The sequence below is a fragment of the Eulemur rufifrons genome, chromosome 8 (assembly GCF_041146395.1).
Source record: "Eulemur rufifrons isolate Redbay chromosome 8, OSU_ERuf_1, whole genome shotgun sequence".
Classification (NCBI taxonomy): domain Eukaryota; kingdom Metazoa; phylum Chordata; class Mammalia; order Primates; family Lemuridae; genus Eulemur; species Eulemur rufifrons.
Genome location: NC_090990.1, coordinates 122,178,392 through 122,201,819, shown reverse-complemented (window position 1 = coordinate 122,201,819; position 23,428 = coordinate 122,178,392). Strand labels below are relative to the sequence as shown.

The 23,428-nt window shown below is 41.2% G+C and overlaps 1 protein-coding gene across 2 annotated transcripts in view; it reads left to right on the top strand.

Moving 5' to 3' along the window:
• Positions 1-23,428, top strand: part of MPZL1 (myelin protein zero like 1) — a 58,035-nt gene that overhangs the window by 22,233 nt on the left and 12,374 nt on the right. For both annotated transcript variants that reach the window (XM_069480898.1, XM_069480899.1), the window contains exons 2-5: positions 10,700-10,866; positions 16,356-16,569; positions 17,243-17,375; positions 20,293-20,395. In XM_069480898.1, coding sequence (XP_069336999.1) covers positions 10,700-10,866; positions 16,356-16,569; positions 17,243-17,375; positions 20,293-20,395 — 617 coding nt within the window. The remainder of the gene's footprint in view (positions 1-10,699; positions 10,867-16,355; positions 16,570-17,242; positions 17,376-20,292; positions 20,396-23,428) is intronic.

Sequence of the window (23,428 nt, the reverse complement as noted above, 5' to 3'; positions counted from 1 at the left end):
GTATAATAGGCATATCTATCATATAGAATAGTTTTAGTATTTTTCAGTAGGCATCAGTATTTTTAAAATGTTTAACATTTTTGCCATGTTTTGGAGGTGAGGAATATACCCTTATTGCCATCAGCCATAGGCATATCCTTTCCAATCTCTTGTTTCGTCCTTGCAGTAATATTTGTATTGGCCTTTTGTGGTTTCAGTTAAATTGTGGTTCATATATTTTCTAACGTGCTGTAAATCTTCTGATAAGATTTGAGAACTCAGAAAGGTTTAATGCAGTGGTCTTTTGCTTGAAGAGAAATTTTAATATGCCAGGTTAGCACCTGGGAAGTGTAAAATATGTGAGAATGTTATTCTCATATCTCTCAGGTATGCCCCCAGAGCTTTCAACATGTTCTTCGTGTTAAACATTTTAGTCCACTATAATCTATCAGAAATAAAATTATCAGATTTCTTGCCAAAAGTTCCCTATTTTATCTGCTTGCGGAGAACTGAGCAATGTTTGGATGCGTAATGCAGATAAAATTAAAGTTAACTGCAACTGTGGCATTCTTGTTGCCTGCTTAATTGTTTTGAACCTTTCGTCTTTGGTGGAAGCCCTGCCCCATGTAAAATCCCCACAAGGGCACCCTGTGCATCCCAGGGGCCAGGCACAGTGCTTCTGTTTATTTGTCTCCACTGTCAGCACATTAGGGTGGAGGCTGAGTCTGTGTGTGTCTGAAAGCATGATTGAAAAAGGGAAAGCAGTTGCAGGAGACAGATGAACAGTACATACATAGCGGAGGGCAAGAAGAAATCCCAGGGCTCTAAAGAGTCAAGTGATTAGTTCAATGACTGGCCTGATTCAGAACCTTTTGAATATTTCTCATTGGAGAAACAGAAAGATCTTTGTTGGTGCAAAAGAGGTTAAGGACAGAGATGTGGCCAGCTGGACATCAATCATGAGCAGAAGGAATTGCCTCTGAGAGGGATTTGGTGATCCTGTGTGTTAGTAAAAGTACATGGATTTGGATTTTTTTTTTTTTCTTATCGAACACGTCAAAAAATGAGGCTCCTTTGGGATTTTCTCTACATAGAAAGATGATTCTCAGAGGAAACCTATCTGAGTCTCCAAGGTAGTGTCAACATTCGAACTTGACCCTGAATAATCTCTGCAAACACCTTTTGTGTTGCACATTATGTGAAGCCATTCATTGTGAAGCAAGTATGATTTTTGTGGCTGAGCTTATCTGAGTTGAGTTTGACAGGTTGTATTCTTCTTTCTTTTTTTATTTCATTCATTTCTTTGAACAAATGATTTGAAGACAGTCAAACGAATGCTTGTTGAACACATTGAGAGAGGGCCAGGCGTTTGCCAGGTAATGAGGGTATAACGGTGAACAGGCAGACACAGACCCCCGCCCTCTGATGCCTGCAGATGCTCCTGCCAGCGAGTGAGGAGACCATTGACAAGGGGAAGGACAGGATGTCTGGGAGCACAGGGTGGAGAGTCTGGGGCAGACACTGGGAGGAAGTCCCTTGAGACTGAGGCCTCAAGCATAAATTCAGACAGAGTGCAGAGGAGTGTGTTCCTGATGAATGAAAAGCTTAATTTATTAATATTTAGGGCTCACTGAATGGACTGTATTTTTGCAGCCTCCCCCAGCTCTGTGCCATTCAGCCGAGGGAGGTCCGGAATAGCAACCCTGATTCGCAGAAGAAAGGAGCCCGCTTCAGCGGCTCAGCGGTCCTGCCCGGAGGCCGTTGAGGCCTCTGACCCCGCAGTGGCCCGAGGCAGCTCCCACCTGCGTGGTCTCCACCCCCCCTTCGCTGAGTCGGCTTTGCCTCACGCAGCCTGGGTACAGAAGTCACGGCAGACGCTGGGAGGGAATCACGTGTCGAATGCTTTCACTGGAGCATTCTGGAATTTAAAAAGTAAATCTTTTATCACCTGACTAATGTTCTTCTTTCTGTATTAAAAATATTTTTTATTGTGAAAAATAAAATATATAGGCCAGGCGTGATGGCTCACACCTGTAATCCTAGCACTCTGGGAGGCCGAGGCGGGCAGATTGTTTGAGCTCAGGAGTTCAAGACCAGCCTGAGCAAGAGCGAGACCCCGTCTCTACTAAAAATAGAAAGAAATTATCTGGACAGCTAAAAATATGTATAGAAAAAATTAGGTGGGCATGGTGGCGCATGCCTGTAGTCCCAGCTACTGGGGAGGCTGAGGCAGGAGGATCGCTTGAGCCCAGGAGTTTGAGGTTGCTGTGAGCTAGGCTGACGCCACGGCACTCACTCTAGCCCAGGCAACAGAGTGAGACTCTGTCTCAAAAAAAAAAAATAAATAAACAAATAAAATATATACAAAGGAGTGGACACCCATGCATGCACTTACTACCAGGCTAGGAAATAAAACAATACCAGTAGTGTGTGCCTTTCACATCCTGCGCCCTCCACCCTGTTTCAGTCGTAACCACTTCCCTGTATTCTGTATTTAACGTTCTCTTTTGTTCTTCTCTTTATGTTTTAAAAGGTCATATTTATGCGTATGTGGGGAGATAGCGCAGTATCAGGCTATCACTGTATACCAACAGAGGACAAGAGATAGGCCAGAAAGCTGTTTAAATAGATTGATTGTGCTCTTTTAAGCAGGAGAATATGCTGGTAACATCAAAGTGCTTCAAAAAAAAAAAAAAATTCAAAACAAAATCCTTTCAATTTCAAGGAAAACCTTAACAAGGTTTGTTAAAAAGATACTGTTTCTGCAAACCAGTGTACTATAAATGGACCCAGCAGTAACATGACATGGAATTGCTTCAACCAATAACAGTTTTAAGATCCCTGCCTGTGCTGTAGAAATGTTAAGTTCTTGACAATGTTACTCCAGTGTATTTCAAATGATTTTATGGCACAAGAGTTTGAATTTACTTAGAGTAAGATCATCGTGGCAGTGGTTGGGAGGTATTATCGACTTTGTATTACTTCAGTAATTCAGAGTATTGAAATAGGTTGTGTCAGGAAATAGCCTCTTGGGCAAATCAGTCTTGAATTTGCTTTTGTCTCTGTGATTGTGATGACTATTGTTTTGTATTTTATATTTGCTTTTCTTTTTTTCTAAAATGTTCTGCTTCTCCATCCAGAATGTAAAAATATCAAGTTCTGAGTATCATTTGATTATTGTAGAAACGACCCCTGGACAGATGATGATTCCATAGATTTTTGATTACTTGTCAAATGATTTTGCAGGCTATTTTCATGTGAATTGATCTCCTGCTTTGAGGGTCAGTATCATCTCACTGCTAAATTATACCTTTGGGCAATGCAGTACGTTTTACAAACCTTATTCCCCAGAGTACGCTAAGAGAGGGGTTGTTTTGTTTTTGTTTTCTTGCCCTTTAAACTCTAGCATTACTCAGCAGGGTTTTCTACTTCTCATGGAAACCTTGTCCAGAGAGAAAGTAAGCTCAGCTCTCTTTACCATGTTGAAGTTTATATGTAAATTCATATGTAGGCCAGAATCCAAAGTTGACCAGATATGAAAACATTTATATATGATTTAATATTTTTATTTTGTTTCAATTTCATTTCTGTGCTTTTATTCCCAAGTCAATTGGCTTTTTCAGCAGTCAACAGATTTTTTTCCACATCTTCGAGTTTTTGAACCAAAGCTTTAATAAAATTCACAGCCATTTTTGCCAGTCTACCATAATTATAAACCCTAAGCCTGAAAGGAACCTATTTAATATCTTATTTAGACTGGGATTCCAGTCTTCAGTGACACAGAATATAGATTAGAACAATAGTTTCTGTATATCTCAGTGTTCTTTACATATGCATTTTTAGCCATTTTGACAAGCTCTAAAAACTCCCTTTTCTGACTCTGAGGATGAGCTATCTGAATAACACAATAACTTTACTGTGTATTTTCATAATTCTCCTAGTCACTTAAAAGTGGGGAGGGGACTGGACAAAGCAAACCATTCCCAAATGTTTAAGAAACCAGTAAAATCATCCCTTGCTTGGACTGCCTACAATGCAGTCTGAGAGGGAGACCTGTGTTTTAGTTTCATTCTTTATCCACACAGGAGAACATTTTTCTTTTATTGTTGTTGTTTTGAGAAGGGGTCTGGCTCTGTTCCCCAGGCTGGAGTACAGTGACATGATCGTAGCTCACAGCAACCTCTAACTCCCGGGCTTGAGCAATCCTCTTGGCTCAGCCTCCTGAGTAGCTAAGACTACAGGCACACACCACACTCCCTGCTAATTTTTAACATTTTTTTGTAGAGACAGGGTCTCACTATGTTGCCCAGGCTGGTCTCAAACAATCCTCCTGCCTTGGCTTCCCAAAGTACTGGGATTGCAGGCGTGAGCCACAACGCTGGCCCAGGAGAACATTTCTAACAAGATGCCATTCATACCCATTGCAGTTGGTAAAACACTGCTGCACCGTGCTTGGTAAAAGTACTTTGGATTCTAGGTGCTATTATATGCAAGGAAACCACGTGCATTTTTAAGCAAGGATCTCCACTGAAACTTCTCCCTGAGATCAACTATGCAGAGCACCAGACTCTCGGCATTTAGCACAGTGGACTGCTCTTCTTTTGTCTCGCACAGCGTCATGATTTTCTGGGATACCTCTGGTCTCTTTGTCGGTAGCATTCACTATCTGGGGTATAGTTGTCACAGGCAGAGGGACGACAAGCCCAGGGAGGCTGCTGCAACATGTTCGAGGGGGAAAGAGTAGGAAATGAGGTCTGAGAGGTGTCCGGGAGTTAGCTCAAGTAGGGTTTAGTGGACCACATGAGAACTGGCCTGACCTGGGCTGATACAGGAAAACTCTTGCAGGATTCTGAGTAGAGCAGTGATATGATCTGACTTGAATTTTACTGAGGTTTCTCTGGCCTCTCTGTGGACCAGTTGCAGTGAAGTGGGTAAGGGTGGGAGCACAGACAGCGGTTGGGAAGCCATTGAAGTAATCCAAGTGGAAGATGATGGTGGCTGGGACAGATGGCACATTGAACGTACCAGGGAGACGTCAGTTTCTAGGTATGTTTCTAAGCAGAGATAACATGTGTTACCGTGTAGCTAACAGCCTGGAGGTGAGTTGTAAGAAAAAGAGGAGTCAAGAAGGATTCTAGGAGTTTGGCCTCAGCCGCTAGAAGGCTGGAATTGCCATTTACTGAGATAGAGAAGACCATGGAAAGGTAGGTTTGGGGGTGGGAATCGGGAGTTCAATTTGGACATATTAAATTTGAGACGATGCCATTTATATCCAAGGGAAGTTGTTGATGCCAGTTAAATCCAATGTGTATGTGTGTATGCACGGGTCACCAGCATTTAGGGGCTTTTGAAACTAGATGAGGTCACCAAGAGAGTGACTATTAAATAGATAAGCAGTCAGAGGAATGATCTGGGGCTCTTTAACAGAGAGAAGTCAGGAGAACCAGCAACGGAGCAGGCAGTGAGAAGAGGAGAATCAAGAGGCAGAGGCCTTGTAGGAGCCAAACCGCTAAAAAAAAAAAAAGTTGCAAGGAAGGAATGATTATCAAATGTTGCAGATGGGTCAATAAGACAAGGTTTGAGAATTAGCCATTGATTTAGCCATAAAGAGATCATTGCATTCCTTAACAAGAACAGTTTCAGTGAAGTACGGGGATGAAAGCCTGAATTGGATTTATTCCAGAGAAATCAGAAGAGAAATTTAACAAAGTGAGAATGGACAGTTCTTTTGAGATTTGTAAAATAGAGGAGGGCAAAGGGGCCATAGCTGTGAGGAGATGCAAAATCTTTTCCCCTAAAGCTGGGATATAAATATAAGAGTGTGTGTGCGTGTGTGTGTGTGTGTGTGTGTGTGTGTGGTCATTAAATATGAAATGTCCGATTTCAAATCAGAAGTGTAGTTTATTATATCTCAAACAAGAAGTACAATTAATCAAAGTATGCGCCTGAACTATTGACACTGTTTTGCCATCTTAACGGTAGCTTGTTTATGCCAGCAGTGAAGAAGCCAGGACAGCGAGTGGCAGGGCAATTGTGAAAGGTTTTCCACAGCTTGTTGAGTATTGATATTTTTCCTTGCAAGAAGTGATCCAAAGTCTGGAAGAAGTGGTAGTCAGTGGGTGCAAGCTCTGGTGAATATGGTGGATGACAGAGAGTTTCCAAGTGCAGCTTCTGTAGTTTGAGCAGCGTTGTTTGTGTGACATGTGACACGTGATCGAGCGTTGTCTTATAAGAGGATTGACCAGTCTCTATTGATCAACCTTGGCTGCTTAATCACAAGCATTCTCATCATTTCATCCGTTTGGTTGCAATAGACATCCACTATGATTGACCAGGTTTCATGAAGCTGTAGTGGATAATACCAGTGCTGGGCCACAAAACGGACACCATGAGATTTTTTTGATGAATATTTGGTTTTGGACTGTGTTTTGGCACTTCATCTTTATCCAACCATTGTGTCGAACACTTGTGATTATCAAAAAGAATCCATTTTCATCACATGTAGTAACAATACTGGGTAGAAATGGTTCACCTTTATATTGTGACAGCAAAGAAAGGCAAGCTCCGAGATGATTTCTTTTCTGATGCTCGTTTAATTCATGCAGAGCCCATCTATCCAGCTTCTTTACCTTGCCAGTTTGTTTCAAATGGTCCAATATTGTTGGAATAGTAACGTAAAACCTTGCTGCTAATTCATGTGTAGGTTGAGATGGATTCGCTTCCACTACAGCTTTCAGCTCATCATTATCCTCCTTGGTCTCAGGTCATCCACATGGTTCATTTTCAAGGTTAAAATCACCAGAATGGAACTTCTCAAACCATTGACGTACTATGCATTCATTAGCCACGTCATTTTCAAACGCTTCATTGATATTTCAAGCTGTCTGCGCTGCCTTGGTTCCACAAAGGAACTCATATTCAAAAATAACACAAATTTTTTTTATAAAAATTGCTCTAAAAAATTTTGAAAGATAATCCCAAGCCAAAATGTGCATTTGCAAGACTGAAGATATACCTTCACAATAAACGTAAAACAAGAAGTATAAAAGTGAAATGTCAGAGATATCAGCTGTCAAACCTGGTACTTAAGGAATCGGACATTTCATACTTGATAATGTATATGGCTTACGGTAGTAATTCAATGGTGAGAAATTCAGGAGAAGGGAGAATTGCTGGGTCAACGTCCTTAGGTAGGCAAGAGACGGTGAGATGCAGTGTGCAGTGGAGGGGTTGACCTTGGAGAGGAGCGCAGACATCTCCTACATGGTAGTGGAGGGAAGGGAGGACATGTGGGCACAGATGCAGGGAGGCAGGTAGGTGTGGTGTGGGGACATAGAGAAGGTCTCTTCTGATTGCTTCTGTTTTCTCTGAAATAGGAAGCACAGTCATTACCTGAGCGTAAGATGCTCGAGGGGATGGAAATTTGAGTTTAGAGAGGAAGGTTTAAAATAATCCTCTGGGAAAATGGAGAGTAGGTGGATTAGGGAAATGTGGTTGGATTGCCAGGCGGCATTATGAGTCCCCTTGAGGTTAGTGGTCATTTTAAGATGAAACCAGTCAGTGGGGTTGTGTGCTTTTCTCCAGCCACGGTCAGCCACGCTGGTAGCGAAGCAGAGTGGGTATAGAATCAGATTTAACCAGGACTGAGGTTTGGCCAGGTGAATGCACTGAAGGGAGACCGAGGCCAGGGAGCTGATCATGCATGCAAGGGGTGAGTATAACGATGGACCATGTGTCTAGTCTGAGTAAGGCAAAGACATGCTGGGATGCGAGACAGTGTGGAGATTGGAGGATTGATGGATTTTAGTTTCTGATGTGGCAGAAGGACCAATGAAGTCAGGGTTTTGGAGATATTGGAAAGCTAGGAGGTGATTAGTCGGAGAATAGAGTGATTAGTCAGAGAATAGAGAACCCTGAACTTGAGATTGTGGAGTGGGTGCATGTGTGTTGATGGGGTCTAGAATGATGATTCTCACCCAGGGGTGATTTCACCAGAGGGGGCATTTGTGATATCTGGAGACATTTTTGGTTATTACAACCGGAGGTGGGAGAGATGCTCCTTTTACCGAGGAGAGGCCAGGGGTGCTGCTCAACGTTGTCCAATGCACGGGACACTTCCCCACAGCAAAGAATTATCTGGGCCAATTATCAACAGTGCTTAGTTGAGAAGCCCTGGTTTAGGGTGTGACCACAGGAATGAGTGGCAGGGATAGGCCTGATCTTATCCAGATTATTGGAGAAGAGAAAATAAACAAAGAGACCAGCCTTTTAGAAGGTTAATCTTATGAGTACAAGAGTAGTCTTGGAGGAAAGGATAGACAGGGAGGAAGTTAACTTCCTCCATATAGAATCGTTTGCTTTTTCTGTTGCTAGCTGATTGGCTAGAGTTGGAATTCATAATCCTGGCTCTAAGAGCCACAGGTTCAAATTAGCCAAAGAGTGATGGCATATTTTTTAAAAAGCCATTTGTGTATTAGCCAGCTTTGGTGTAACTAAATCAAGTCTGTCTTAAATAGATTTTCTAAAAGCCAATTAGGGATTTGGTTAGTCTTTTTGCTTAAAATTCTGGGACTGTAAATTTGAACATGTGGCCTGGTCCCGTCTTTATATACTGTCTCAGGGTAACAGTTCTTGCAGCCAGGCCTTGAGGCAGGGATCTGGCTTAAGAAAATCCTTGAGAAACCTTATTCCTGGGCTTTCCTTTCAGTCTTATCACCATGAAGACTGGTCAAAATCACACAGAGTGAGTAAGGGTTGCAGACCAGTGCTGCTTCCTGGAACAAGCCGGTCAACTTGTTTAGTCTTGTGCTCTGTCCTTCATTTTGAACTCAAGTGCCCTGGGGCTGCTTTTCTGCCTACCCACAATGGCAAGGCACGCCTTTTGTTTTCTTCTCATCTGAAAGAGAGGCTTGTTTTGAGGTTTGGACCACAAATAATAATCCGTTGTTTCCTATAATAATAATCTACCCTCTTTAGCAGAAAAAAATCCGCTCGATACAGTGTGGCTATCAGTTTATTTAAAAGAATAGCCAAAAGTGTCCATTGTGTCCTGAGAATAAACATTTGGAAGATGGTTGGGAGGGACGGGGGAGTACTCTTGTTCTCCTTGGCCCGGAGTCACAGTTGAGCCCTCAAGAAGAAAAAAATTCTGAAAATGACTGTCAGTTCAGGGTGACAATAGCCTTCGTTATTCTGCCTGTCTGTTACATTCTGAGAATAATTGGAACACTGCAGATATTTATTCCAAACTCTTTCTTTAAAAAATATCTTATTTTGAAAATGAGTGTTTTTAAGTTACCCATTTTAGGCCAAAGAACTTTCTTTCTAACCTTCATTTAGTCTGTGAAGTTGTCTCCTTTTGAGTGAAGACTATTTTCTTCTAGCAGCAATCCGTAATAATTCCTGCAGTTGCCTCTGTCTGCAGATCTTGAAAAAAGGGCTTTTTTCATATTCCAAGTGATAGATATATTTTAATTACTGTCTCTTGGGCTTAGGCTAACTGAAAAAACTGAACATGTGTGAAAAAAATGAAAATGTGGTAAGTGTAGTCAGCTATTTCTTGAGTACACATATACCTTGCACACTGAAATGAGTAAGATTTCACTGACAAGACCAAAATGTATTACGCATCTTTCTACATTAAGACCTTTATAGGAAAAGGATCAGGTAAATAATAACAGGGCTTAAAATGAAGTGATATATCTTACTTAGAATAGTTTTAATTGATTTAAATATGGAAAGTGAGAAAAGTTTAATGTGGTAACAATTGCAATATAACAGGTGAATATGAAAACTGTTTAAAGAAGTAAAAATACGGCCTTCATATCATTCAAAACAGAGCATCAAGGAAGCAACCAAGAAGTCCTTCAATAGGTGAATGAATAAACTGTAGCACATCCATACAATTGAATATTACTCAGCAATAAAAAGAAATGAGGTATCAAGCCACAAAAGACATGGAGGAAGCTTAAGTGAATATTGCTAAGTGAAAGAAGCCAACCTGAAATGGCTACGTACTGTGTAATTCCAACTATATGACATTCTGGAAAAGGCAAAAACGTAGAAATAGTAAAAGGTCATGGTTGCCAGGGATTTGGGGAGGAGGGGAGGAATGAATTGGTGGAGCACACGGGATGTTTAGGGCAATGAAACTATTCTGTATGATAATGCAGTGGTGGAAACATGTGCTGTACACATTTGTCAAAACCCATAGAAGGTACGACACAAAAGTTAACCGTAATGCAAACTATGGACTTTAATTTACAATGTAACAATATTGGGTCATCATTTGAAACAAATGTGCCACACTGACGACAGAGGCTAATAATAGGGGAAACTGGAGGTGGGAGTTGGAGTGTAAGAGACTAATGAGAACCCTCTATTTTCCACTTCAGTGTTTCTATAGACATAAAACTGCTCTTTAAAAGGTCTTTTAATTTAAAAAAGCGTAATTAGTACGTATAGGCAAACTAGTAAAAATATTTTCTTAACTAAAAACCAAAAACAGTAAAACCCCCAGACTGTCAGCAACTATTCTATTTGTAGGAAGTACTTAGTTACAGACTATCCTACCAGAAATGTATAGTATAATGGCAGTGGATTACTGTATATATCCGGGAACTTTCTTGTGTCTTTTCTTTGTCATCTTCTGTGATAAATATGCACGGTAGTATTCATGCTAAATCCTACTTTTAAACTGTCCTTTTTCCTTTCTCTCCAGTGACAGCTAGAGTATCAGCCTTGGAGGTCTACACACCAAAAGAAATCTTCGTGGCAAATGGGACACAAGGGAAGCTGACGTGCAAGTTCAAGTCTACTAATACCACTGGCGGGTTGACCTCGGTCTCCTGGAGCTTCCAGCCAGAGGGGGCCGCCACGACGGTGTCGGTGAGAATGCTTGACTGCTCGTGGCCAGTCCTACCTCCCGGGTTTCCTTATTGCTGGGGTGCAGTTAATGATCCATTCTTCCGATCTCGCATTTCCAACATGAGTATATTTATTATCTATTCTAGACTTCAGGGCCCTTCTCTGGCTTCAAACTCTCCAGGAAAAAATAAGTTCAGCGTCTCTTAAGTGAGCTTATTTCCTTGTCTCTGCGTATCATTCTCCCCTGGCAGTCCCTCAGTTCCTCTCCACCTTCAGATCCTGTTCCGAAATTGATCTGTTCCACAGAGCAGTCCTTAATTGACCATGCTGACATTCATTAGGGTTTATCCTGCATCCTTTCAGCTTTTATTTGCCCCCTTTTTATTTCTATTTCTTTTACTTATTACTAAATTTGTGTGTGTGTGTGTATGCACTCCCTTTTGATTTAATTATGAATTTTGTTGATTTAGTTTATGGGCCATCTGATTCATCAATATTTATGGAGAACTTACCATCCAGTGGGTATAGAGGGCCTTCAAAAATGTCTAAATCATAGTCTTTGCTCTCATCTAGAAAGTGATCAGGAGTAAGACTAGTATATAGATGACTTCAGAGTAAGATGAGGAGGACAACAAAAATACAGCACCAGAGGGTTGAAAGAAAATTTAGTTAGTTACTAGCTGAGTGCTGGTTATGCAGTGGGTGCTTGTTAAACATAGACTGACTATTCAGGTTCTTGTCTATAAAACGGAGATAATAAAATCTCCCGTGCAGGGGAGTTAGGAGAATAAAGTAAGATTATACAGGATAAGTACACAGGACAGTGTCTAGCTCTTGAGGTACTAATATGTACTATTTCTTATATTACTGTTGTTCTCTCAGCAGTTGAATGTCCTTCAAATACTGGCACACACTCTAATGGTGTTGTACATTTCAGGTTGTCAGTACTTGGCAGGGAGAGCGTCTGCCGTCTATCTTTAAATAAGAATACCCAACTCTTCTCTTGAATGATGATGAGTTACGCTTGTTGAGCACCACCCAGATGCTAGGCCCATCATCCATTTAATCTTCACACCTCCAGGTGGGGAGGGGTGGAGGACGGGGGACGCTGACTCAAGAGTTGTTATCCACCATGACCGCACCACCCAGGCCAGAATTGCTCAAACTGTGTTGTGTTGGACTCCAGCTACTATACTGTTTCCTTTATGTATTATTTCTCTTTCCGAGAGAAAAGTCTGTTGATGATATTTACTGCCTGTAGGCTTTAGAGATTGCCTTAAGGCAGTGCTTCTCAATTTTTAAAATTTATTTTTAAAATGAGCCCTTTTCACATTTTTTTCTTACTCTCTGCCCCCTCCCATGAAATACTACAGCTATACTGTAGTATTTATATATATATAAAAATTCTCATTTATATACATATATAAATTCTCATTTATATACATATATATATATATATATATATAATTGAGTAAGATTTTCTCAAACCTTCCTACCCAAGAGCCAATGTTTGCTCCCTAAGGGGAGATATTGCCCCTGTTGAGAAAGCCTAGTCTAGGGGGTTTTATGAGAGACCCTCCTTATAGTAGCTATGAGGGTGAGAGCAGGAATCCTACAGATACCACGGGGAAACAGACACAGAGCCATTCCCTGCTTCACATAAATACGGCATCAGCATAGAACACACGCTAATTCTCCTACAGAGGCAAAATTAAACATATAAGTTTCCTCACGGGAGTTCAAGGAACTATCTAAACTTGTGAGGATTTCCCACTGAAGTCTTCTGCAAGAGTGGATGTGAGGGCTGTTATTTAGTCCACAGAAAATAAAGCAATCATCAGGAAGACACCCAGAGGTGATAACTTTCTTTTAAAAAGTGATTCTGTTTATATTCAAGACATTCTTGTCATGTGGGTCAAGAGAAGTTTATATAACTCAAGACTTAAGAACATGCTGTATTTCCTGATTAATGTGTTTAGCTAATCAATTTATACTTACATACTTGCCTGATTACAGTTAACTTCAGAATGCTGTTATTGGTATAGGAGCCATTATCTCCAAAATGTCAGGATACATTTAATAAGATGAGCACGTTGCTTTTTGTTTTTTTAGATTTTATAGGAAAAGTGTATTCAAACCCAGCATACCATAGATGGCTTTTCTGGTCCACTTAGAATCCACACGTCTAAAACGGAACTCATTTTTTTCTCCCCTCTGTTTTTTTTTTTTTTTTTTCTGCCTTAGGGTAGTTGTGGTCGTCTAGAGATGAATTTTGTGGGGATTTTTTTTGGATTTTTTTGTCCTTCCCTCCACCGTCCCCTACCACTTCCCTTCTGCCCTCAAGAAACAAGAACCTTTGCTAGTTCTTCCTACTTCATTTCTGGCATCTAGCTTTTTCTCAGCCTTGCTGCTTCTCTGGTCTCTGTTGAGCAGTGTTAACTGTGTGCCTGGACTGGTGCAGTAGCCTCTTGGTTGTTCTTCTGCTTCAGCCTCACATGCCACCAGGTAAATAGTCTTAAAACAGTTCCTTTGCCTCGCCACTTCCCTTGACAGAAACCCCTTAGCTCCCCGTTGCCGATGATGCTTGTCTAGAATTCAAAGTTCGTTACAATTCAGCCCAGCCTACCGCTTCTGCCTCGCTTCTGTTCTCTCATGCGATCACCTCCAGTCTAGTAAAAATGCTTTATGCTTTGTTTTGCTACCTTGGACCTCTTGCCATGTAAGTTGTACCTGATCTTTATCTTCTGACCCTCCCCGCCATAAGGCCTCTTTTCTAACTTTTTAGCCCTTCACACTCACTCCTCACATTATCTGAGCCACTCCTGTGATACAGATCCCTTAATACGACAGTTTTTCTCTTTTCATCCGAATATGGGTGTTTCAACAGGAGATATCTGTGTTACCTCTGTGGCATTCCTCATAGCTTTAGCACAGTGGCTTGCACTTAAAAAATACTGGTTGAGAATGAGATCTGGTCTTTTCTGTGAATTTTTTACTATTTCATTTCCATCTCTTCACTGGTTTGACCAAGGCATTATTCCTCAATTCAGTTCAGGAAGCTGATGTAGCTCGTGCTGTGTGCTGAGTGCTGAGGAATGCAGGGTAGATACAACTCGTCCCCTGCCTTCAAAGGGCCCCCAGTCTGAGGAGGAACACTGACTGAGGGAACCGTGTAGGACCCAGCGGTGGAAAGCAACAGAGTGTAACTGTCATTGGTGGTTCAGAAATGCAAAGTAGGGACTATTTGGAGATGATGGGGGAAGGGAGGGCAGAGCCCAGATGATGGAAAGGTTTGTTTGCTAAGCTGAGAGTTTATGGTTTATTTCCTCGTGAAGAAGAGAGAGTGAAGGACTTTGAGCAGACACGGCATGATTACACATAAGAAGCAATAAATAATGGAAATAGCATAAGCTTTGAAATCAAAGGTGAGTTTAAATGCCATCTCTAAAAGCTACGACCTTGAGCAAGTCACCAGGCTTTTCTGAGGCTCACTTTCCTCGTTATGACATATCAGGCAGGCAGAGCTCTCTTTGCAGGGTGGCTGTGCGCCCTGGAGGGCTGTTGGGGGTAGTTTCCCAGGGGTCTTTCACGTTTCTGCACATCTTGCAAGCAGGGACACTGGCCGCCTTCGTTCTGGTCTTTCTTTGTACAGTGACTAACTAGCCTTGGAAGACGGAGATAATGTTTGCCTCTGGGGCAGAGGACAGATTTGGTTACTGTCCAGTAGAGTAAAGATAGTATCTCCCTTCAGGACAAAAGTCAGACATGCCTTCTGCCCATTATAAAACATTGAGTCCCCTAAGTTTGGGGGTCCTCAGCCGGGATGCAAGGCTCTGCAGTATCACCTGAGCCCTCCATGCCATCCTCTTGGGACTTGGGGGGCCAGGGAGACAGATAAACACTTGCTTCCTGCTGTAGCACAAGTAGGTTCTTTGCCTCTGAGTTTTCTGCACGGGAGTGAAAACTGCACAGGATTCTGTGTCTAGTGCCAGCATCTATGAACCTGTGACAAGCTAACTCGGCTGGCTTGCAAGTAGGGTAAAATCTCAGACCCTTCAGTATTCCTAACAAGCTTTTAGGTCATATCAGTACAGGCTAAACATTGGATTAATGGTAATAATAATTATTGTTTATCAGTGGCATTTTGGCATCGTGGAGGACGGACTAGAGGAAGTTGAGGCTGGAATTAGACACAGCAGTTCAGAGGCCATAGTCCAGGATGACGAGAGCATGAAACTAGGTGTCATCAGTGGAAATTGCATAGAGAGAAGAAAACTAAGAGAAATTTATGAGGCGCATTGACAATATTGGGGGATTAATTAGATGGGAAGAAAGAGGAATCAAGGATTACTCCAAGATTTATGGTTTGGGAGACAGATGGTAGCCATCAGTCAACAGGAGATACATAGGTAGAAGATGAAGTTTATAGGAGAAAGTGACAAGCTTGGGGGACTCTGGCAGCCGGGTGGTAAAGTGAGTAAGCAATTTTGGGAGGAGTCTAGAGCTTAAGGGGACACTATTGATGGAGAGAGAGATTTGGGAGTTAAAATATAGATGGTCCTTAAGTCACGGGAACCGGTGAGGTTGCGCAGAGGTGTTTAGCATGATCAGAAGGTTCTGAAAATGTTCTATATGAATTGCTGGTGGAGCTGATTTCTACCCCCGGCCCCACCATCACCCCATCGATGAACGAGAACAAAGACACCGAGCCTCCAGCAGAGTTGCTTGGATTTCAGCTGAGTGTGCCGGTAGCTCCCCTCCCACTGGGCCTTACCTTGCTTCCAAGGTGCTGGGTTTGACAAGGTTCACTCTGAGAAACGAGTTCCTTTGCTAAAGGCAGGTCTGAGGAGAGAGTGAGGAGTAGAGAGAGAAAGGGGCCAAAAGCTGAACCTTCAAAGGCAGGCGAAAGCGTTTTGTTATCTGGGCTTTGTTCCTTTCACACACCCATGACTTTTCCATAGGAAACCAATAAGTAAGAGGGAGAAACCCACAGATTTGACGGATCTATGGTATTTAGGATTCTTTTTCATTATGCCTTTATGTATCTCAATGGTGAGCTTTGTGAACAGTTAGCTTTCTGAAGCCTTTGGATTCACTGGGCTCAGACATGGTGGTGCTGGAAGAGTGTTGGCTTTGAAGAATCAGATGGGCCTGACTTTGACTTTGACTCTGGGTCCCTCCCTATCATGCAACCTTGGGAAAATGGTTTCTTTGAGTCTCCATTTCCTTATGTAAGTGGTGAAAGTAGCAATAATTATATTAATGGGGTATTCAGAGGATTAGAGAAGATATATGAGTCTGTTTCTTCAACTGAAACCTGGCAGGGTTGACCCCTTGATCTCTAAACCCCTGTCTGACTTAGATTCCATAGCTTGAGGTTTACAATATGCTATTGCCTTTCTTTCTGCGTGAAGTCTTTTTTTAAAAGAACCTTTTGCAGCGTGCCTGTTATAAAGTTTAGGAATTCTGCCTTTGAAAATAGCTCATGTGTTCTTTTTTTCTAATCGCAGTTTTTCCACTACTCCCAAGGGCAAGTGTACCTGGGGAATTATCCACCATTTAAGGACAGAATCAGCTGGGCTGGAGACCTCGACAAGAAAGATGCGTCAATCAACATAGAAAATATGCAGTTCATACACAATGGCACCTATATCTGTGATGTCAAAAACCCTCCTGACATTGTTGTCCAGCCTGGGCACATTAGACTGTATGTCGTAGAAAAAGGTACTTCTTGAGTATTTTTGCAGTAATGATGCAATCTCCTTTATCTCATGTTTAGCTGGAGAACAAGAGATCCATTTCAAGGAGTGTCTGAAGGTAGTATTTTTGCCTTACAGCTGAAGAACTGTTGCTCATTCCAGCCAAAGCGGCTGATTTCTTCATTTTTATTCCTGCTGTCTGGAGCCTATTGTTCTGATTCCAGGACTATTAGTTTTTTAGTGTAATTAGAAGAAAGACCAAATTCATTATGGTTAGATATGGTGGGCAGTGGGAAAGAAGGAGATTAATACTGTTTTATATTCTGTTTTGACATTTCCAAAACACTACGGTGATTTCTTCTTTTTTTTGAGAACAAGCAGGAAATGCAGGTTCTGGTGTCTCATTTTGAGACAAAGTCTGCTTTGTTAGAGAGTAGATTGAGGTACAGTCACATCAGTTTTTCTTTGATTTTAGAGCATTCAGAGAGACTGTAGATGTAGAAATGCTTAGTTCTGTAGTTCATTCCTATCTATCTAATGTCATCAGTTAGATACTGGGATCTCATCATTTAGATAATAAAAGACGGTATGGTAACTATTAAAGGAAGATACTTGCTTATTAATTTAATAATTTAATAAAATTCCATTTTTCTCTCTATAGCAATGTATGTTAAAACTATTTTATTCTTTCTCTCTAGAGAGTTTGCCCGTGTTTCCAGTTGGGGTAGTGGTGGGTATAGTTACTGCTGTGGTCGTAGGTCTCACTCTGCTCATCAGCATGATTCTGGCTGTCCTCTATAGAAGGAAAAACTCTAAACGGGATTACAGTAGGTAAGAAACACTTTTTTAGGGGAGGGGTGGAGGGAAGGAATCAGGGTTTATAAAAACTTACGTATTTTTATGGGAAAAGGATCGTGAAGAATTAACTACTGTTTGCTTTCATGTCAGAGTCAGGCTGTCTCCTGGGGAGGTGTTCTGACATGGGCAAGAAGAAATTAGTGGCCTGCTATTAAATGTGGAATGTGATACTGATCCCTGTTCTACAGGTTCCTTTTTAGGTTTGGTGAAATGAACTGCTCGGCAGTCTGTGCTCTGTATTTCAGTACTATCCACTCTGAAATTAGTATTCTTAAGCTACAGGTATCACTTGCCCAATTTAAGAGTTTAATTTTAATTTCTTTTTTTTATTTCAGCATGTTATGGGGGTACAAATGTTTAGGGGAAGTTTAATTTTAATTTCTTGGCAATAATCTCATAAGGTTTTTTTTTTTAGTTGGGTAAACATAAAACCCCAATCAAGAAGTTGTGAGCTGGGCATGGTGGCTCATGCCTGTAGTCCCAACTACTTGGAGGCTGAGGCAGGAGGATCTCTTGAGCCCAGGAGTTTGAATCCAGCCTGGGCAACATAGTGAGACCTCATCTATTTAAAAAAAAAAAAAAAAGTGGCTGAACACAGTGGCTCACACCTGTAATCCTAGCACTCTGGGAGGCCACGGCAGGAGGACTGCTTGAGGTCAGGAGTTTGAGACCAACCTGAGCAGGAGTGAGAGACGTTGTCTCTACTAAAAATAGAAAAAAATTAGCCGGGCATGGTGGCACAAGCTTGCAGTCCCAGCTACTCGGGAGGCTGAGGCAAGAGGATTGCTTAAGCCCAGGAGTTTGAGGTTGCTGTGAACTAGGCTGATGCCACGGCAGTCTAGCCCGGGCAACAGAGTGAGACCGTGTCTCAAAAATAAAAAAAGGAAGTTGTGCTAATAAACTGCCACCCTCAGCCCTATGTGATGATATGCTAGCGATAAAGAAAAGTGGACTTTCTTTTTGTTTATGGCTTCTCAAAAGGAACACACTTGAGCATAGGGTCTGTGTCTAATTGAAGGACCTTTCTTTTCCCTACTCCAGCAGGAAAGCTAACCCATATAAGCTATGTAAACTCATGTGGTAAGACTGGAAACGAAGGCTGGATTCCAGTGGATGTAGCATGAGCAGTGTCGCAGATGCTCAGAACTAACGTTAACCATCTCGAGGGGACTGTGATTTGAGAGGATTGCATGCGCTAAACTCTCTTGCTGGTGGATGGCGGGAAACTCTATTTATGGCTCTGCTGATCTAGAGTGTTTAGGAGTGCTGTGTTTTAACAAGTTTGAGTGTTCAAATTCAGATATTAATATTACTTGCTTGGAGTGCTTCTGTTCTGCTGACTGTATCTGCCCCCTTGCATGGTGAGTGTTTTATGATTAAGTATAGCTGGGTTGTTGGTTTACAGCGTGAGACTAATCCAGGGTGGTAACCTGCCAGTCTTTGTAGTTCTTGCTTTTGGGTTAATAAAGGGACAGGAAAGTGTCCCTTAGAATCCTAATCCTGCATGGCATCATGAATGCTGCTCTTCTTCTTACTTTGGTTTTTTTCCTCTTCCCCTGCCTTTTCTCCCTTGGTGTGCTGGGATCAGATCCTGCTTATCTTCCACTTCTTAAGAAAAGCTGACATAGAAGACACATTGGGACTATAACAGGGCTGGGTCTCCTCTTCCACTCCCACTAGACACATGGTAACTAATCACATTGCCCGTCGCTGTTAATATTCATGTGTACGTATTCAGCCCATCTGAATACGTTGTTGACAACTAACCAGCTAGCTCTGAGCTAACCCAACAGCTATTATGGTTTGTCCACAAATATGTCACGTGTTTGTATTAGAAACATGTTGAGCATACCATCTGGATGAAATTGAGTTGTCAAGTTACATAGAGGTTTTATGATCATCTGAATGTGTATGCTCTTCATGTAAAATGCCTGTGTGTGTGTGTGTGTGTGTGTGCGCGTGCGTGCGCGCGCGCGCGCGCACACGCACGTTAGTTTTCTTTTTCATTGATGAATTGTATTACCCTTTTGTGATAGAATAATCAACCATTTTGGTTCAGAACATGTAGCCTCCCATTTCAAGGAAGGCACAGTTTGCAGAATGCATGGTATGCTTTGGTCTTAGTAATGACACTTTAAATGTGATCCTCACCAAACTCCTAAGTTTTTTGAAAAATGTGAAGGATTTAAGCTGTCCTGATGACACATCTCATTAGGAAATCCCTAATGAGATACTTCCTGGCATTTACTTTCCTTGATGTATGAGATAGTGCTTGTTATAAAAGTCCCCTATGCCCCTGAAAAAAGTTCAGCCTGTGTGACATGGCATTCCATAGTTTCTCATCATTCACAACTTCCTGGGGTTTTGGGTTTCATTGTGGTATTGGTAGGGAATAAAATATGGAGAGAACAAGACAAGCCAAGACTACGAACGAGCCTGGATGTATATCTGTAATTTTTAAAATACATTCGGAAGAGGCTTGCCTTTGATAACAAAAGCGAATTGCCATTAAGCCATTAAGAAGGTGCTCTATAGTTTGCTCATTTAAAAACGCCTTTATCCCAAAGGAGAGTTGGTGGCAGGGGGAAAAGACAAAGCAGCAAAAAGGGTCAGTGTGCATTGTGACCAGAATTGCAATATCATTGTCGTAAACAAGGGTGAGGAGGTTGTACCGTACCGGTTTCTGTGCCTCCCTCACTGACTTAGGAGAATGTGTGAGTTTCAGGGATAGAAAGTAGTTTTAAGATATGTGATTGTTTTGTTGTCTTTTGTTTTTATACATCTGCTGCTTCATTTTGCCATCACTTGCATTTGTATGTTTTTGTTTCTGTTTAATTTTTTTTTTTTTTTTTTTTTTTTACATTTGTTTTCCAAATTGTCCATTCATCAGCTGCAGTACATCAGAAAGTTTGTCACCGGTTAAGCAGGCTCCACGGAAGGCCCCCTCCGACACAGAGGGTCTAGTAAAGAGTCTGCCTTCTGCATCTCACCAGGTAATGGCTAATTACAACTCTGCCCCTGGGCCCTGCTGGCTCTGCTCTGTCACTTGGTGCAGGAAGGAATCCTGGGCGGTGTGACAAAGAAAGAGAAAGGCAGACAGACAGAAAGACAGACAGAGAAAGCGGGGGAGAGGGGAGTTAAAGGGCTGGTCTAGGAAGACCACAAGAAAATAAGGTGGAAAATCTGACCTGAGTAAAGTTTCCACAAAACCACCACTAACATGAATTGTTGACTCATAATGTGGCACCTTTGGCCCAAGTAGAAACAGAAAATGGCTCTGTCAGATGTAAAAGATTCTTCTTTAATTGCCCAAGGAAAGAAGTCTAATGAACTAGAGTATGTATTGAGGCACCCCGTAGACAAGAAATTAGCAGGAAAAAAGTTGATATTCTTGGTATTGACAATGAAACAAAAATTATTTTATGTGGATTCTTTAGAAAAAATTGAAAGTAAACATGTGTCTGAATAATAAGCTTGATAAGGAATGGTTTTAATTTCTACTTCTAGTAGAAAGTACAGAAGAGAAATAATTTTTATTTCCAATTTAGCATAGCATCTAGCCTGGTGTATTTTGGCTATGCTGTTTTAACTATAATTGTGGCAAGGCAGAAATTCCATAGCTTAGTACCAATTTGGGTTCTTCTGGGGTAGAAGGCATCCTGAGGAATTTGGCCCATTGTAGCATCATCCTAAGGAGAATGGATTTAAGAGGAAGTAAAGAGAATAACAATGTTTTGTGGAAGAAGTGCCCATTGTCTTATTCCATAGTTGTTACGTGTAGTGAGGAAACTATTATACCAATGAGGAAACTAAGGCATTATGATTATTAAATTTCTAAAAGCACACGCTCAGTGACAGAATTGGGACTGGAACCCAGGTGTGTAGATAGTGAGTGTTCTACCACGGCATCAGGCTCATTACCTGTTCCCATTCTGTCTGTCTAATACACCTCCAATACCTGAGTCCACTCACTTGCATTGTGAATGGGAACAGGGTTGCGAATGAAGGCATGAGAGTTCCAGATGGGCATCACATCTAAAGAAGCCCTGGAACATTTTCCTTCTGTCCCTGAAGTGCTGTCAGAGTTGCTCTTTTGCTGAAAACAAACTAGAAAAAACAAACAATGGTTTTCATGATATTGGAAAACAGATTATGCAGCCCTGTGACCCCCGAGAGGAAGGAAACAAATAATGTGAGCCCTGTGATTTCCCCCGTTTACTGACTCGAGACAGTTTCCACACTGCAGTGCAGGGAGGGAAAATGGAAATAGAGCCCAGCTGTCTCACTGAGTTGAGGAGGCAGAAATCAGAGTTTGAAAAGGTCAGGGTGGCTAGAATTTGTGTACCAGAGAAGAAACTAGAGAGAGAGAGAGCATGCATGCACACTTCAGAGATCTGGAGTGGGGCCCCTTGAGTCTTTGTCTGAGTACAACTTTATGCATGGGTAGGAAAAAACTCTCTGAGACCAAAGAAAGAACTACCTGGAAAGCAGTAGTTTGCACAATGCCTGGAGCTCACACAGGGCTGGGAATGGTTTGTGTTCCTAAAAGCCAGAGTAGAGAGACTCATAATATACAGGGTATTGGTTAGGGTGCTCAGAATGGTCATGCCTTAGTGTGGGGCTAAATTAGCACCACAATAAAGGATGCTATAGACCCACCATAACAAAGCTTGAAAGGAAGCCTTTAAAGAATCAAACTAATCTAAAAGTAATTTAGCTGCATTCTACAACAAAATCCAATACTATTTATAACAAAAATTCAGCACCAGATACTGTAAAAATTTATAATGTCTGGCACCCATCAATAATTACCAGACATACAAAGAAGCAAAACAATAAGACAGAAAAGCCGGGTATAGTGGTGAACACCTGTAGTCCCAGCTACTTGGGAGACTGAGGTGGGGTGATCACTTGAGCCCAGGAGTTCGAGACCAGCCTAAGCAACATGGTGAGACTCTGTCTCTAAAAAAGACGTATAACCAGGAGAAATCAATCAGTAAAAACAAACCCAAAAATGAAAGAGATGAGGGGATTAATAAACGTTAAAAGACGTTAAGACAAATATTATAAATCTTATTAGTAAACTTAAGGATGTAAAGGAAAGCTTGAATATAATGAAAAAAAAATAGATATATAAAACAAACCAAAATGGAACTTCTAGAAATGAAAAAAAAAGTGGATAGCATTAACCAGTTAAATACTGCAGAAGCAAACATCAGTGAACTTGAAGGCATAGCAACAGAAACTACCCAAAATGAAGCATGAAGAGAGAGAAAGTCTGGGGGGAAAATGAACAGAGCTTTATTGAGCCAGTAAGCAATATCAAGCAATATAATTAGAGTCTCAGAAGGAAAGGGAAGAGAGAAAAAAATTTAGAGAAATAGTGAAATTTTTTATAAATTTGGTGAAAAACATAAACTCACAAATCCAAGAAGTTCAATAAACTCTAAGTAGAAGAAACTAGGAAAACCACCCTAAGCCACATCATAATCAAATTGCTTAAGACCACTAATAAAGAGAAAATCTTAAAAGTTGTCAGAAAAAAAGAAAGAGACATGATGATAGAGGAACAAAACTAGGGGTGACATCAGCCTTCTCTTGAGAAACCATAAGGCCAGAAGACAGTGGAACCAGCACTTTTAAATTGCTGTAGAAAAAAAGCCAGTCAACTCAGAATTTTGTACTTAGCAAAAATATCTTTCAAATATGAAAACAAATAAGCAAAAAAGCTGAGAGAATTTATCACCAGCAGACATGCTATATAAGAAATGTCAAAGGAAGTTTTTCAAGCAGAAGGGACACCAGATGGAAGTTTAGATGTATACACAGGAGTGAAGAGCACTGGAAATGACAAATAAGTAGAAAATATAAGACTTTTTTTCTTATTTTTAAAATACCTTTAAAAGTAATTGACTGTTTAAAGCAAAAATAATGACAGTGTTTTATGGGGTTATAAACGTAGAAGTAAAATGTATGACAACAGTAGTACAAAGGATGGGGTAGAGAGGATGGAAGGATACTGTTGT